We start from the raw sequence: 15,410 nt of genomic DNA on the forward strand, positions 1-15,410 counted from the left end.
CTAGTGCGTCTAGATATGTGAGACCGACCGCCCGGATTGTTAATCCTTGGGCAAGTTGGTCGGCCCTATCGTTTCCAGAGTTGCCCGCGTGGGCGGGTACCCAGACTAGGTTAATTTTGTGTTCGGGAGTGAAGCCGCGTAGGATGCGTGCAGCAGGAAGGCAGATGTAGCCTGCCGAGAAATTTAGAATTCCTCTTTTTGAGTCACTAAGGACTGTACGCGTACGCGGGTCAGCGATGGCCAGCGCTATAGTTGTTTCTTCCGCTGCGGTGGGGGAGGAGGCACGCACCGTGGCGGCGGAGATAAGTGTAGATTGCGGCGTGGTAGCACAGGCCACATATGTTGTTGCATCTTGCCTTGCCGCGTCCACGTATGTTGCGTGTTCATCGATATGGTAGGTTTCATCGAGTGCCCTGGATTTGTGTTGACGGCGCGTGTCGTGTCGGCCAGGGAGCATGTTTTTTGGTAGTGGTTTGACAACGAGGCGGCTGTGTACACATGTCGGGAGGGGGGCTGTGGGATGGGGATCGCCTATTGGGCTGACGTTTAACCGGTCAAGGATGAGACGGCCGTGATTTGTCCTGGAGAGGCGATGAATTTGGGCTGTCTTGTGTGCCTCTATAAGTTCGGAAAGAGTGTTGTAAATCCCCAGTTGGAGGAGGTGTCGTGTGCTAGTGTATTGTGGCAACCCTAGGACAGCCTTGTACACCGAGCGGAAGATGCTGTTAACTGCCTCCTCATCTTTTCGGCGAAGGTGATAGTAGGGATAGGAGTATACTATCCTGCTAACGAGGAATGCCTGTGTTAGCCGGCAAAGGTCATCCTCCATCATGCCTCTACGACGTGTGGAGATGCGGCGAATAAGGCCGATTATTTGGTGAGCTGTGGTGCGGAGGCGTTGTATTGCTTCGGAGTTCTGTGTATTGTTCTGTATTAGCATGCCCACGACACGAATGGTCCGGACGGAAGGTATAGGGTGTGTGTCGATGTGGAGCGTGATGAGCTCAAGCGCTGCGGGAGCCGGTCTGCGCACTCTCCTGTCGCGGATGACAAGCAGCTCCGATTTTGTTGGGGAGCATGTGAGGCCGTTCGCCTGTACATAGGTGTGGACAGTGTCAATGGCTGTCTGGAGGAAACTCTGGATGTCCCCGTCTGAACCAGAGTTGGTCCAGAGGGTGATATCGTCAGCGTATAGGGAGTGTTTTACGTGAGGTATGGCGTTTAAAATTGGGGGAAGGCCCCTCATGGTGACATTAAAGAGGAAAGGGGAGAGGACTGCACCTTGTGGGGTTCCTCTGGTGCCCAGGGTAATCTTGTCACTGATGAGTTCGTCAATGTGGAGTTCTGCGGTGCGGTTGTACAGGAAGTTCGCGATGTAATTGTAGGTACGGGTGCCTACATTCATCTGAGCGACATTTGTCAAAATGAAGGCGTGTGATACGTTGTCAAACGCCTTGCTAATATCGAGGCCGAGAATCGTCCGTGCCGCCCGGATGGGACCTGGGTCGAGTATGTCATGTTGCATTTGCCACATGATGTCTTGAGTGGAGAGTCCGGCTCTGAACACAATCATAGTGGGCGGAAGGAGATCTTTGTCTGTGTGGTTTTTAAGCCTGTTAAGGATAACGCGTTCCATCACCTTACCAAGGCAAGATGTAAGGGAAATAGGTCGGAGATTGCCCAGCTCAAGTTTTTTGCCCGGTTTAGGTATAAAGATCACTTTGGCATGCTTCCAGGTATCCGAAAGGCGACCATCATGCCAATGGGTGTTAAAAAGTTCCGTGAGTGCTTCGATGGACTGGTCATCGAGGTTACGCAGCATTTTGTTAGTTATATGATCGTTACCTGCGGCGGAGGTGGTCTTGATGTGATTGAGGGCTGCATGAACTTCGGCTGTTGTGATGTCCCTGTCCATGTCGGTGTTTGGAAGTCCCGTGTATGCCGCGGGGATGGGGATTTCGGTCGAGGTCTTAATGTACTTGTCTGTCAGAGTGTCGAGCAGTTCCTCATTTGTGCCCTGAAAAGCGTGTATTACTCGGGCGAGGTTCTTGTGGGATGTGGCCTTAGTGTGGGTGGGATAAAGGAGATGTTTAAGCAGATACCATGAGTTTTTACAGCCTAGCTGTCCGTTTAGGCGGTCGCATGTTTGATGCCATTGTTTCCAGCTAAGCTTGGTGGCGTAAGTTTCGATTTCTCGCTCAAGGCGTGCGAGGCGAAGTTTGAGAGGGCGGTTATGTTTGCGTCAGAGCCAGCGAGCGTGAAGGCTACGCTGTGCCTCCCACATGTGGATGAGTTTGGCATCAGGGTTGGGGCCATCCTCCTCTTGTGTAGTCGTGGAGGTGGCATTTTCGGCATCCTGGAGTAGTGAGGCTGTCCAGGTGTCTAGGTCCTCGATGGGGATTGGTGCACGTTTAGTACGTACGTATCTGAACGCGTCCCAGTTGGTGTGCTTGACTGTGCTGCGAGGGGCTTTGCTGTGTGTGGCTGTGAATGTCGTGCTGAGAACATAATGGTCACTGCCTATGTTCATGCCGAGATTTTCCCATCGCGCATCTGTGATGTTTCGAGCAAAAGTGAGGTCAGGACAGCTGTCCCGTGTGATGCTGTTACCTATGCGGGTGGGTCTGTCGGGGTCGGTGAGTAGTGTAAGTCTCAGGGTCTGGGCGGTTTCCCTTCCTTTGCTCCTTTACGGCCGCATGTTCTGTGGGGATAGCCCCACTGCTCGTGCGGCGCTTTAGTCACCAAGTATGAGGAGCATTCCTGTACTTGCGACCATGCAGGCCTTGCGGATAAGGGTGGCTACTCGTGTGGTCTTGTCGCTGGGGGGGGGGGGGGGGCTGTAGACATTCAGGATATGAATAGGGGCTTGTGATCGGGTATTCGGGAGGACCTGTATGAAGGTGTGCGGGACTTCAGCGTAGTTCAAATCCAGTTGATTAGCGGTTAGATTTCTATGGACCAGTATCGCGGTGTTGGGTCTTTGGCTTTGGGTTTTTTGCTGGTTTTATGCGGCGTAACTGACAAGTTTAGTGTCTGTGTATGTTTCTTGGAGTGCTATTACGTGAGGGGTATGCGGCTGGGCCTGCAGGAAGTTCTCCAAGGCCCGCCGCTTTGCCTTGAAGCTCCTGCAGTTCCATTGCCAGACTATGATGGGGGAATTAGCCATCGCGTTTGGCGTATGGTTCGGGGCGCTGCGAGAGCGCCATAGGTGATTTTAAGATACCTCCTGCATGGGTGCACGAGGCTGCACTTTCCGACGTAGCGACAATAACGGATGGTGGATAGGTAGCTGGATTTGGAGGGGTTGCAGATTTCGGAGGGGTGGTGGGCTGTAGTGGGCTGGTGATGGCATCGAGGCGGGCCGTAAGGGCTTGAATATTTCCTGCCATTGTAGCGTAGCTCTTTGCGAGCCGGTCGATCATGGGAGTGAGTTGCAGTAGGGTGTCCTCAAATTTGGACATACGCGCAGCGGAGGCCTCAAAATTGGCGTCGATGTCTGCTAATGAAGAGGGGGGAGACGCTTTACGTTTTGGGAGCTTAGGTTCGTTGGTATCCATGTTTGGATCACTGACTGCGTCAGAGGTAGGAGCGCGAGCCACCTGCTGCGGTTGCAACTTAGCGTTCATTTGCTCAGATTCTAATGTTTGAATTTTCGCATTCTCTTGAGCTAGTTGGAGTTGTAGTTTCTTTACCGTGTCTGCCAGCTCCCTTACCTGCGAGTCGGGAGACGAGGCGGTGAGTTGTGTGGGGGGTTTCCAGGCGACCTGCTTCGCTGTCTTGGCCTGTTCAGTCTGGGGTCTGACCCGGGGGCTTCGTGAGGCGGAGACGGAACGGTTCCGGCTGGAACGGCTGTCCATGCCGAGTGGGGGGAAGGATTTTCCCGAGGAGGCTGGTGGCGACTCTGGGTACGGTCGCGGGACCGAGACTGGCGTCCAGGGTTTGTCTCGTCCGCGTCGCTGTCAGTGTCGGTGGTTGGTGAAGAGGACTTGGCTGGAGTGGATTGTATGAAGCGGTATTTACAGCTTCTGCTGCCTGTAGGGTGGCCTCCCTTACAGACAATACACGACGCCTGGCATGTCGGTGGTTGGCCGTCCGGGGGAGGATTGTGCGCAGTGCCGCAGCGGCGGCAGGTTGGCTTTCTTGGGTGGGGGCATACATCCGCTCTGTGGCCCAGCTTTCGGCAGTTAAAGCATGCCTCCGGGCGGATTTTGTACGGAAAAACTTCGAATGTAAAGCCAAGGTACCGCATGTATCGGGGTAACTTGGCACCGGCGATTGTGATCACGAAGTGACGTGTGCGGCCCATGCGGCGTGCGGCTACCACTGTGAGGTCCGGGTTCCTGGCTTTGAGCTCAGCCTGAATCTCTGCGTCGGTCTCATGGCTGTGGGCTCTGTAGATTATCCCCTTCACCGAGGTGTCGGGGGCTGGGGCGTACGTGGCGACCGGGATGGCGACATTGTCTAGGGTGATTGTTTGGACCTTGGCGTAGAGGAGAGCGCGATCCTTGTCCGGAGTACTGACCGTGACGGTGTTGTTGCTCGGGTGGATTCTAACTTTGTCGGCGGTGATGGCCACGCGGCCGTCGATCTGAGCAGCGTCATAAATAGATATGGCCAATTTGGCGGGGCCAATGGCGTTCACGTCGACTGTACCTTGAGGGCGAAGGACGATTTTGTAGTCATCCGTCGGCAGGCGAGGGAGTGGTCGTCTTTTCGCAGGTGGCGGTGGGCGGCTGCGGAGACGCTGGCTTGAGTGAGCTGTAGTGGCATCAGACGCTGCAGCGTTGGCCGGCGGCGTATCCGCTGGTGTCGCTCGGCGGTATCGGCGTTGCATTTCAAGCGCGGTCCATGTGCCGTCGGCTAGGTCCGCAGGCGAAATGTCCGTGCCGGTGACGGAATACGGCATCTCTGAGCTTGAGGGTGTGGAGGTGAGTCGAAGTGAGGCGGCCGCAGCCGCCACAGCTGGGAGCGGGCACGCCCTAAGCGTGCGCAGCCATTAGGCCTACCTCCCTCGCTCAGGTTTGACAGCAGGAAATTGATCGTAGAGACAACAAATCTCGCCTAAAATCGTAGAAATTTGCACAGTCCACGCCGGATAGGTAGCGAAAGGTCTGGCGCGAATTGGGGGTAGTCGGTGGCGAAAACCGGGCGAAATTGCTGGAAGAACGCGGAACGCATGTAGAATGCGACCGCTAGCGTCCGTGCCAGAGAGAAGAGTCCCCGGGTCATGACAGCTAACATTTGAGCATAAACTGATTGTTGCGTTTCACTTCACATCGAAATTTTAGCTCATGCTGTGGAGTGGATAGTTTTAAAATTAATATTTATTATTCATATCGAAAGCAGCTTTCTGGTCTACTAACTATTAGCCGCTGACGTCACAACGAGACCACATCCCCATGTCGTCTGCTATTCGCGGTGTCGTCTTCGCTCTTGCATGCACTCCGTGGACGGTGATCACTGAGAGCTGTTTGTTGCTTCAGCAAAAATATTTTATTCGGATATTCTTTTTTCTTTGACAAGCTTTCCTTATAATATGCGACCTTAGTGATCCTCGGAGGTTATTTTGGGCTTTGTCTAGAGGTAGTCGAAGATTGGTTTGGTTTGTGGGGTTTTATCGTCCCAAAGCGACTCAGGCTATGAGAGACGCCGTATTGGAGGACTCCGGAAATTTCGACCACCTGGGGTTCTTTAACGTGCACTGACATCGCACAGCACACGGGCGCCTTACTTTTCGCCTCCATCGAAAAGCGGCCGCCGAGGCCGGGATTCGATCGGCCAAAAACAGTGGCCTCATGCTGTATTATATAAGCGTACAATCAGAAGCATTATGTTCTTACGTAATGAGAGTTACCTTGTTTAGCAACAAAACGCTCCCATATATAAAAAAGCGCATGTCCAACGTTTCCTTCTGGCATGTGCGCTACGAAAGGGAAAAGGATTTAGCGTTGTGTTGCTGAGCTATAGCCCTTCGATCTTTCGGTCCAAAACTAAGAGGAAATTACAAACAAGCATACATTGACGCGAGAACATACCTTGCGACATTAGAGAAGCAGATAAAACTGTGGAACAAAGTGGTACCCCTTGACTTGGAGTTACATGCGCGTGTAGTCAAACGGCTATTTTCGGCTGGTAAAGAATTTTTTTTATTTTTGCAAAACTATGTTCAGTCTGGCCACTGCCAGAGCACGAACGCATGCGTCGCCACCGCCGCTTCAGTTCCGTCATCGTAAAACCCAACGCGATTGGAATGCGCTTCACTTCCCGCACCAAACAAGAGCCTCCCATCTGCCGCCGTCTCCGTGCCTCGTAGCCGCGAGCGACTGCGACCGACCCCCGAGCCAACTGCCATCTCGTGAGTGCTTAAACTTAAACACAGTAAATAAACATCATTTAGTATTTAGTGAGAGAGTTCTAAACTCCCACAGGAATGCGCCAATTCGCGGATTACGACTAAGCCCCAAGCGTGTTTACCGACAGCTGCCGGCTGCGCTCGCCATACAGGATCACATCGACGTTTCCCTCTCAATGTGCACGCCCTTTGTGATGTAAGCAGTTGCCGATTTGGGGTCACTACTGCGAGAACTAGACTCGATGACCACATACAGCCGCCAAAGCTTGTGATTGCGCGCTCCGTAATCACCGAATCTATAGACCCTATTCACTATCAGGTTTAGCAGGCGGCTGTTGTGGCATCCTGTATTGTGGAGACGCCATAACGTTAGACGGTTCGAAACTAAAAGCACACAAAAAAATTTTCCGACGCGTCGGCGCTGTTCTACTGGCGTCTCTCTGCTGCGCGCCGTTCATTTGTCGGGCCCTTGAGACGAGAGCTCAGATTTCACCGACGCCGTTTCATGATTCGCAGTAGGCCCTCTCTCGCTCTTTCTTCCCCCTCTCCAATTTTGCGTTTTGCGTCCCATGGTTGCCAGTGAAGCTACAATGACGTCACGTGAATACGCTCTATAGACCCGGATCCCGTGTACTCGCGCTAAGCCTACTAGTCGCGGAACGGGCCGGGAGTTCGGCGCCGACTAACATTTCTGGCCAACTGCCCAAGGTCATTACTGATGAGAAGGGGGAACATATAAGTAGCAGCTTGTTTTCCTTTTTTCTAACACAGTTAGGCTACAGACAAGCGCGTGCCGTTCAAGCCGTTAACTCATCGTGTGTTAGGTTCTCGCTTGGCCTCCTATCGAAAATATATGGAGTCGAAAATGTGCTCTTCAGTATGTTGTTTGTTTGTGGGGTTTAACGTCCCAAAGCGACTCAGGCTATGAGAGACGCCGTAGTGGAGGACTCCGGAAATTTCGACCACCTGGGGTTCTTTAACGTGCACTGACATCGCACAGCACACGGGCGCCTTGCTTTTCGCCTCCATCGAAAAGCGCCCGCCGAGGCCGGGATTCGATCCCGCATCCCGCATCCCGCATCCGCGCCACCCCGGCGGGGCATGCTCTTAAGTATTACCTCAGAAACATATACAAGAAGTAATCGTACCTTGAATGTGAAAGGGTACAACAGGTTATCTCTTTATGTTTCAAAGTAGGAGGAGACGAGCACCAACCAAGAGTGAGAAAAGCCCTTGCGTTTCGGTCAACTTTTACTTTCAAGCTGACCGCAATACACTGAATACTAATTCAATTACATTAAAATTCATGTCACCAGCAAACTTTAAAAGCGTCAAGAAAGTACTTGATTCGAGTCATCACATGTCTTTCTTGTTATTTGAGAAGTTGATGATGTCAGAAGGTGGTGGACAGGGATTAATTCTGATTGGTGGGTGGAGTATGAGATGTCTTAGACCAGCTGGCATGGCCGAGTTGGCAAATACGCTATTCACGTGACGTGGCTGAAGCCGGTGCCGAGCTTGGCAGCATTTCGGAGTTATCCTTGTTTGCGCGCAGAAGACTGGCTAGCTCCGTATCAGGCAAGAATTGACCGAGAGTTCACGCCTCCCGCACTGTGAAAATGCAAAACCAAGAAGCCCTCGTAAGGCCACAATGACCGCCTGTAATACTGCTCGAAATGTAAAAATGAAAATTTGAAAAGCTGCAACTTGAATGTCGGACTTCTATGCCACAGATCTATGCCAGCAACTTAGCATAACGTTGTCGCATTGAGCCTTGAGGTGACGTAAACACACTCAAGAGGCTTTTTCGTTAAATGCCAGTTAGGGATAATTTGACACTGTAAAAACAGTCCATTAATATACAAGATGACCAAACGCGTAAGCTTGGCTTCTCATGTAAACTCATGTAAACTTGAAGAATCTGGGATATACTGGCCTCAAGAATAACATTTACGCCACCCATTAGCAGGAGCAACTCCCTGACCTTGACCACATATCCCCACAATCCTTTTAATGCACTGAAGAACTTCACGTTCTGCCGCTTACCTTTAAGCTCCCCTTCTCTTGGAAGACAATCGGTCATCCTTAACAGCTATTGATTATCTTCTGTTCTCAATACCTGCCCTTACCATAGATTTGCCATCGCGTTGATTTCAACAAGAAAATCAGTTCTTCACTTTTGTTCTCTCACACAGTCTCCTCTACGCCTCTAAAAAGAATATGTAATCAAACAGTGTTAAGTCATTTTCCTGTTATGACATGAATTCTGTTAATATTGACAGGATAATACTCTGATTTCCTGGCCTCTCGGAAAAGATGTGGGACCAATGTGAAAGTGGTAGGCGCACATGAGCAATAGGAACACATATATTTATCAAAGGATATACTAGTACCAGCCTGCTGCAGGTACTCCTGCCGCATCGAAGCTTTCGGCGCACGGTCAGAGCGCGCTGAACGCGGTAACGGTGACTTTTCGCTCTATGGAAAGCTTCTGGTAAATAAGGTTAACGTGCCAGGTGCTCTTAAAATTTTACCAGATTATCTGGCAAGTCACCATATATGTGATTTTTGCATCAGCCAAGCGAGTACAGCCCGCCGGTGTAGCGCAGTGATTACGGCGCTCGACTACGGTGCTCAAGGACGCGGTAGCGAATCCCGGCCTCGGTGGCCGCTTTTCGGTAGAGGCGAAAAGCCCGGCGCCTGTGTGCTGTGCGATGTCAGCTCACGTTAAAGAACCCCAGGTGGTCGAAATTTCCGGAGTCCTGCACTACGGCGTCTCTCATAGCCTGAGTCGCTTTGGCACGTTAAACTCCACCAACCAAACCGAACGAGCACTATCGTGAAGAAAAGAGACCCCTGCCAACGCCCGCCGAGCCACGCCGAATTGTATCTCGGCGCTTCTTTAAGAAGCAGTCTGTACGGGCCCAGTGGCTAGTACAGGTTTTGTCAGCGGGCCAACGCGCCGGCCTCTACAGTAGAAGTGCATCTTATTGAGACCTAGGCGTAGGCTAGGCGTCCGTCCCACATTGCCGCATACCGTCGCTCATCCAGATATATAAAGCGCGTGACCAGCGTAATAAATGAAATGATGATACAGAGACATCCAAAATCCACAGATACTAAAGATAGCACGCGCAATTACATTCGCAGTTGATCAATGCAGAGGAAAAACAACCCATGACCACAGAATATTTAGCCCGATACTCTACCCACCGAGACAATGCGGTGGTTGTAGTACCAAAGTTGCCTGAAAGTTTGACTTTCTTATTGAATATTAATTTAGTTAGGAGACTGGTTACGCCCACCTAGTAACTGCGGAATTGTCTACTTTCTTGGTTATTTTATGTTGCGAGTGAGATAGCTCCTGGCATGTTCACCAGCGCCACACTCGTCCATACCGGTGCAAGTGAAACGCCCTGTGTTAACGTGAGTGTCAAATGAAACGCGACATAAAAGGCATGGTGCGAGCTGGGTGATAACGTTGTTAGCTGCCTATGATATCTAATGCTGCCATATTAGAGGCCTTTACTATGTTAGGCTACAAAATTGGGAGTGGCTTTTCTCAGCTACGCCAGGATGCATATAGCAAAAGCTACAAGACAGAATGCACGTGCTGATTGTATTCACAGCCTGTTGTTCCATAGACGCCCCCGGCGCCACCAACGTAGACACCTTTTATGAACGACACCCTGTCAACGAAACTGCCTTCTTGTATCCGCGACGTGGTTTCGACCTGAGCCACTCGTAACTTGGGTTACGCATTTTACGCCGACACTTGGCGAGACGTTCTTCACAAAACTCTGGCGTCTCTTGCACGCAGTTATCTATCCGCGCTTCATTCTTAAATGGATGGATGGCATTACGCCAGGCAGTTACTTCGGGGTCGAACAAGCTTCCAGTAAGCTCTAAAGATGCCGCTTACTATACACGCGGCCACTAGTCACGTCTCCTATTGCACCTTTTCGCACGGCACTGCGCGGCGAACTGTTCGCGGCGAACTCCTGCCACGCGACGCATCTGGCTGTCATGGTTACGGCGCACGCGCAGAAGTGACTAGCGCAAACTGCCTGAAATGTGCGGCTGACTTGCGTAGTGCAGCTTACGCTACAAACGCCAACATATGTGAGGATTCTCGTTATGAGACGGACACTAAAGGAGTAAACAGCGACTCGCAGCAAGAAAACATTGACGATTTCTTCTTTTTTTTTCGTGAACATCACTGCGGAGTGAAATAGCAAACCACGTATACAGTTTGATATACTGTATCAAACCACCCGAGAAAAAAGGATAGTGGGCGTGGATCACAATAGCGGCTTGTAGCTGTTTTTCTTCTGCATTCTACGCATATTTTTATTATTACATTATAGTTTCACAATTACCACCTGCAAGAAAGAGTCTCCTATCCCAGGTAGCACAAAGTGGGCTATGAAGGGTGGGCCCCGGTGTGTCCGATGTAAGCAATGCAGGACAGCGCCGGTGGGCTCAATATGGGTGCTGCAAAAGGGGCCGACGTAGGCCTGAAGGGGGCTGTCGACAAAGCCCCAATGGGTCCTACTAGGGAGCGATGCAGGCAGTCATTGCCAATGATGCAGGCAGTCATTGCCAATGATGCAGGCAGTCATTGCCAAAAGGGCACATCCCGCCAACTCCCCCCGATGGTCCTACTTTGGACAGATTCGGGCAGCTGCTCTGGATGAACATTTTTTTTTATTTCGGTTAGCCGGTTAGGACAGGGAAAAGCGCACGTCGGCGCCGGCTCGATGCAACAGCCTCACAACGATTGCGTCATCACGCGAAAGCGCCAGCTACAATCAGCAATCGTGCAAAGCGACCACGAGGACATCTACCATTTATCTGAAATCGGTTAATACCTAGACTTCTGAAACCGGCATGAACTGCCCTGCAAAAAACACGAGTAACGACGCATTGTTGGGCCATGTGACGATTGGATTCCTGAAGTGGGCAGTTGGGGCACTGCGCGGTCCGCACAATGCTCCATTGTTGCAGCCGATCTCGTGTAGGCAAAACCCCCCACTCCAAAGGTCACATAAAGTCACGTAAATGCCCTGGTAGAAACGACGCTGTGAGTGGTAACCAACAAGTGAAATCCGCACTTCGCCTACGTTCCGCTGGCAACAGCGGAAGTAGTAACGTTCCCATTGACTCCACTACTCTGTTCGCCGAGATGTCTAAGTCAGGGCTCACGTGGCGGGCGTGCCGACGAAATGCCACTATACACGAATAAAAAACAGGCATCCGGAAAGCCTGAGGTCCCCTGTTGAATGGTAGGTCAGGGACAAGCTCTTTCACACTTGTGCCTAAAAAATAGAAAGCAAGAACCCATGCTGGGCACTCATCACCCTGCAGCAAACGAAGAAGGTAGCGTAGAGCCGGCAGCCGACAGCAGACTGACAAAGAAGGGAAGGCAAATCCACCCTTCGAACGTGGCTGGCCGAGTGCCGCACGGCATACTAGTTCCGTCCGACCTGCCCGAAAAAATGACCTTACAAGAGACTGAAGGGAGCGCAAATTTCTGAGATGTAGATGCGCTACATGTGCGAGGTACCATGTAGTGTGGACAAGGTAGCGTTTCTCCAACATGGGTAGTTCAAAGGCACTAGCTGTAGTCACCTTTCTGCGCACCTCGTTTAAGACGGTAGTCCACACCGAAGCTGCTATCCCACGTGCCTCATAATCAATGCGAAGTACGCGGATGGTGTCACTGTGCGTAATTGGTAGGGCACCATTAAGGCGTGCGTCTGGCCTGCCAATTAAAAGATATATACTTTTTTTAAAATTGAGAGCAGCGCCAGACAGCTCGCCATATCTGTCAAAAAGATGAAGGCAGCGCAGCAGGCTCGCTTCATCACGCAGATAGAACGTAATATCATCCGCATAAGCAGTCACACGTAGCGTCTGACAGCCTGGGAGAGGGAGGCCACGGATATTTTGGTCTGTAATTATTGCCCTCAAATAAGGCTCTAAGCTGACATCTTGTTCAGGCTATGAAGATGTGTGTTCTGAACAGTAATATTGTGCTGAGAGTTGCAAGCTGTCCACAGCAAACACATAAGGAGCAACAGTTAGCAATCAGTATGTTGTAGTATTTTGTTTTGGCAATTTGCATGAGCGCGAGAACTAAAGCCGTGTAATATTTCTAACCGACTAAAGATGGCAACACCTGTTATACAAATTATCTATAAAGTAATTTCGGGCAACATCTAATACAAATAAAGGTTGGAAAGAGTGATCACACAATTGCACGCACGCCTTCTAGCCCCATTACGGCCGATGTGGGACCTACAGCGGTTTTGTGTGGGCAGCCCCAATTGGGCTGGGTGTTGTTTTTAACCTAAAGCCCACTTGCTGTTGCACGTACCTTCAAATTCCCCACAAAGGACCGATGTTGGTATTATGCGGGCCCTCCCGCCTTCTAGCCCCATTTAGGGCCCATGAGGGATATAATGCAGTTTTTTGTGGGAAGGCACAGTTTGTCTGGGTGTTGTTTTTGAACCTAAAGCCCACTTGCTATTGCACGTTGCTTCAAAGTTCCCACCAGGGACCGATTTTGGTACCATGCGGGCACGCCCGCCTTCCAGCCCCATTACAGCCTATGAGGGATATAATGCAGTTTTTTGTGGGAAGCCACAGTTTGGCTGGGTGTTGTTTTTGAACCTAAAGCCCACCTGCTGTTGCACGTTGCTTCAAAGTTCCCACCAGGGACCGATTTTGGTACCATGCGGGCACGCCCGCCTTCCAGCCCCATTACAGCCTATGTGGGACCTAAAGCGGTTTAGCTAAGGCTGCCTCATTTGGGCTTCACGAGGGCTTGCCCAAATTGAGCTTTTATTTATATTTCATCTGCCCTCAAGTAACCTACAAGGGTCCGATTGGGGCAGCATGTAGGTATGTCCGTTTTTTTTGCCCACTACGGCCGATGTTGGTCCCACAAAGATTTAATGGGGCCGGCCTCATTTCGGATCTATAAGGGCTTTCCCATAAAGAGCCCACATTAAGGTTGGGTTGCCCTCAAATATCCGGCAAGGGACCCTTGTGGTCTGGATGCAGGAATGTGCTGTGCATTAGGCCGAGCAACGCCGCTATGGGACCCATGCAGGAGGTACAGGGGCAAGCCCAAATGGGGCTTGCACACTTTTGCCCCATCGGGGACCAATGCAGGTTTTATGATGGTGGCCCCAGCCCCACTTGCCTAAGTCGGACCTACTGGGGCCTCACATTTTGTGCTACCTGGGATGCTTTAAATCAGATTCGTGGCTATTGGCTCCCTTTGTATTTATCTGACGAGCTCCTAAATTTTCCCACATCTGTCATTTCATAAGTCGAAATGTGGGAAATAGATGAAGGAAGAGAGACAGAGAGGGTCATTTTAATAATTGTTCAAAAGATGCAGTGAATAAACACCCACTGCTTTATCTACCTTAGATGCAGCTAAACGAAACGCGCTGCTACACGAAAGCTTGCGTGCTGCACTTCTCGCCCTTTTACCCTTCTTTTCCTCCTCGGATCTCTCCGGGTAACGGCGTCGCCGAAGCCAGCGCCGCACAAGCACCGTCCTTAGAAACTCAAATATATTACAAAATACTTAGTATTTAGAGTGTTCGAGCATAAAAAAAAAAAACGGATTGATTTATAGGAAGGGAAAGAAGCGGTAACTGTCGCACTTGCTTTCCGTGGACACCTCAACCGTGCCGTACGGGAAGGGCGGGAAGGTGGCCGCCGAGGTCGGGTTCGAACCCAGGTACTCCGGCACAGTAGTAGGGCGTCTTACCACTGCCTGCGATCCAGCACCGCACCGTCCATCTGGCGGAAGAGGCCGCAACAAGCCAAGGGCTACCTGCCAGCCTCTAATCCGCGGGCGCACGACTCCCCGTCTTCCCCGGCACGTTTGCCGGGGGTGGGGAGAGAACCAACCAACCACTCCTTATTTTTCTTTATTTCCTGACTTTTGCAAGACAAAACAAACACACACGAGAAATTGATATAATAAGCCTGCGCTGTTCGAGCACAACGCAAGCACAAGGGCGCTCACATCAACTGTTCAAGCCGTATGCGCAGAGGTCAAGCAAGAAGGTGTCGTGGCGAAATATATCGCTCCGGTGTTCGTTATGAGTGTCTCTGTCTGCACAAGTGTAAGTAATCCGCAGAACAATCACCAGTAAATTTGAGTTCTGCGTCCCCTTAATGCTCGAAAGAACGTGGTGGACAGCGGAATGGCGTTGCTTTCCCATGCGTGACTCACCACTTGCGAAGGAAAACTCGAATGTTGCATGGCCGAACACGACGTAGTAGATGCTGACGGCACGCAACCCATGCATAAAGAGTAGGCTGTGCGAGGGCGACCCCTTCTTGGTACGGCTGCCCAGCATCTTCAGGTTGGCCGGAATGGAGAAGCATAGCAAAAAGGCCACTCCAACTGTTGCCGTGCAGAGGAGAGAAGAAATTCATACAAGAGCCTTAGCTCAAAGTGGCGGTCACCTTTTTTTCCAAAGTTTCTTTATTCTGTGAAAGCATGAGTAAAGTATTTATACGAGCGTAAAAGCCTCTACATGTTTATCTGAAAAAAAAAAAGATCTTTAAGATTCATCTCATTTAGCCCAAAAGGACAACACAAGAGGTAGGAAAACACGTACAACACAAGCGCTGCGCTTCGCGAGCACAGGCCTGCGGTTTCAAGTATACGTGTTTTAGGCTTCAATAAAGCAGTTGCGAGTAGCGCTTGTGTTGTACGTGTTTTCTTACTATTTGTCCTATCTTTTTGCGCTAAATAAGATGACTTTTAAGAGTGATCACCAACTAGCCCTAGAGTTAACGCTTTTAATACCTTTGAACATTTCGTGCGCAGTTGCACAGTCTCATGGCTCCTGATTCCTAAAACAGGATTTGTTTATCATTACCTTTAGCACAAAAATAGGTAAAGTTTCGCATAAACGAACTATTTCATCAATAAAATTCCAAACAGTTTTCAATGGGAACAATGATGTAAGTGTTATCTATGTCAAAATATAGTAAGCATTATAGACGCTTTCTCATGATGTTC

The 15,410-nt window shown here is 50.6% G+C and overlaps 1 protein-coding gene across 1 annotated transcript in view; it reads right to left on the reverse strand.

Annotated features, from left to right (window-relative positions):
* Positions 1-15,410, reverse strand: part of LOC146192284 (nose resistant to fluoxetine protein 6-like) — a 98,115-nt gene that overhangs the window by 67,022 nt on the left and 15,683 nt on the right. Inside the window, exon 6 of the mRNA XM_084600449.1 lies at positions 14,613-14,786. Coding sequence (XP_084456575.1) covers positions 14,613-14,786 — 174 coding nt within the window. The remainder of the gene's footprint in view (positions 1-14,612; positions 14,787-15,410) is intronic.

This window comes from Amblyomma maculatum, chromosome 4, assembly GCF_055883805.1.
Source record: "Amblyomma maculatum isolate TAMU_Amacu chromosome 4, ASM5588380v1, whole genome shotgun sequence".
NCBI lineage: Eukaryota > Metazoa > Arthropoda > Arachnida > Ixodida > Ixodidae > Amblyomma > Amblyomma maculatum.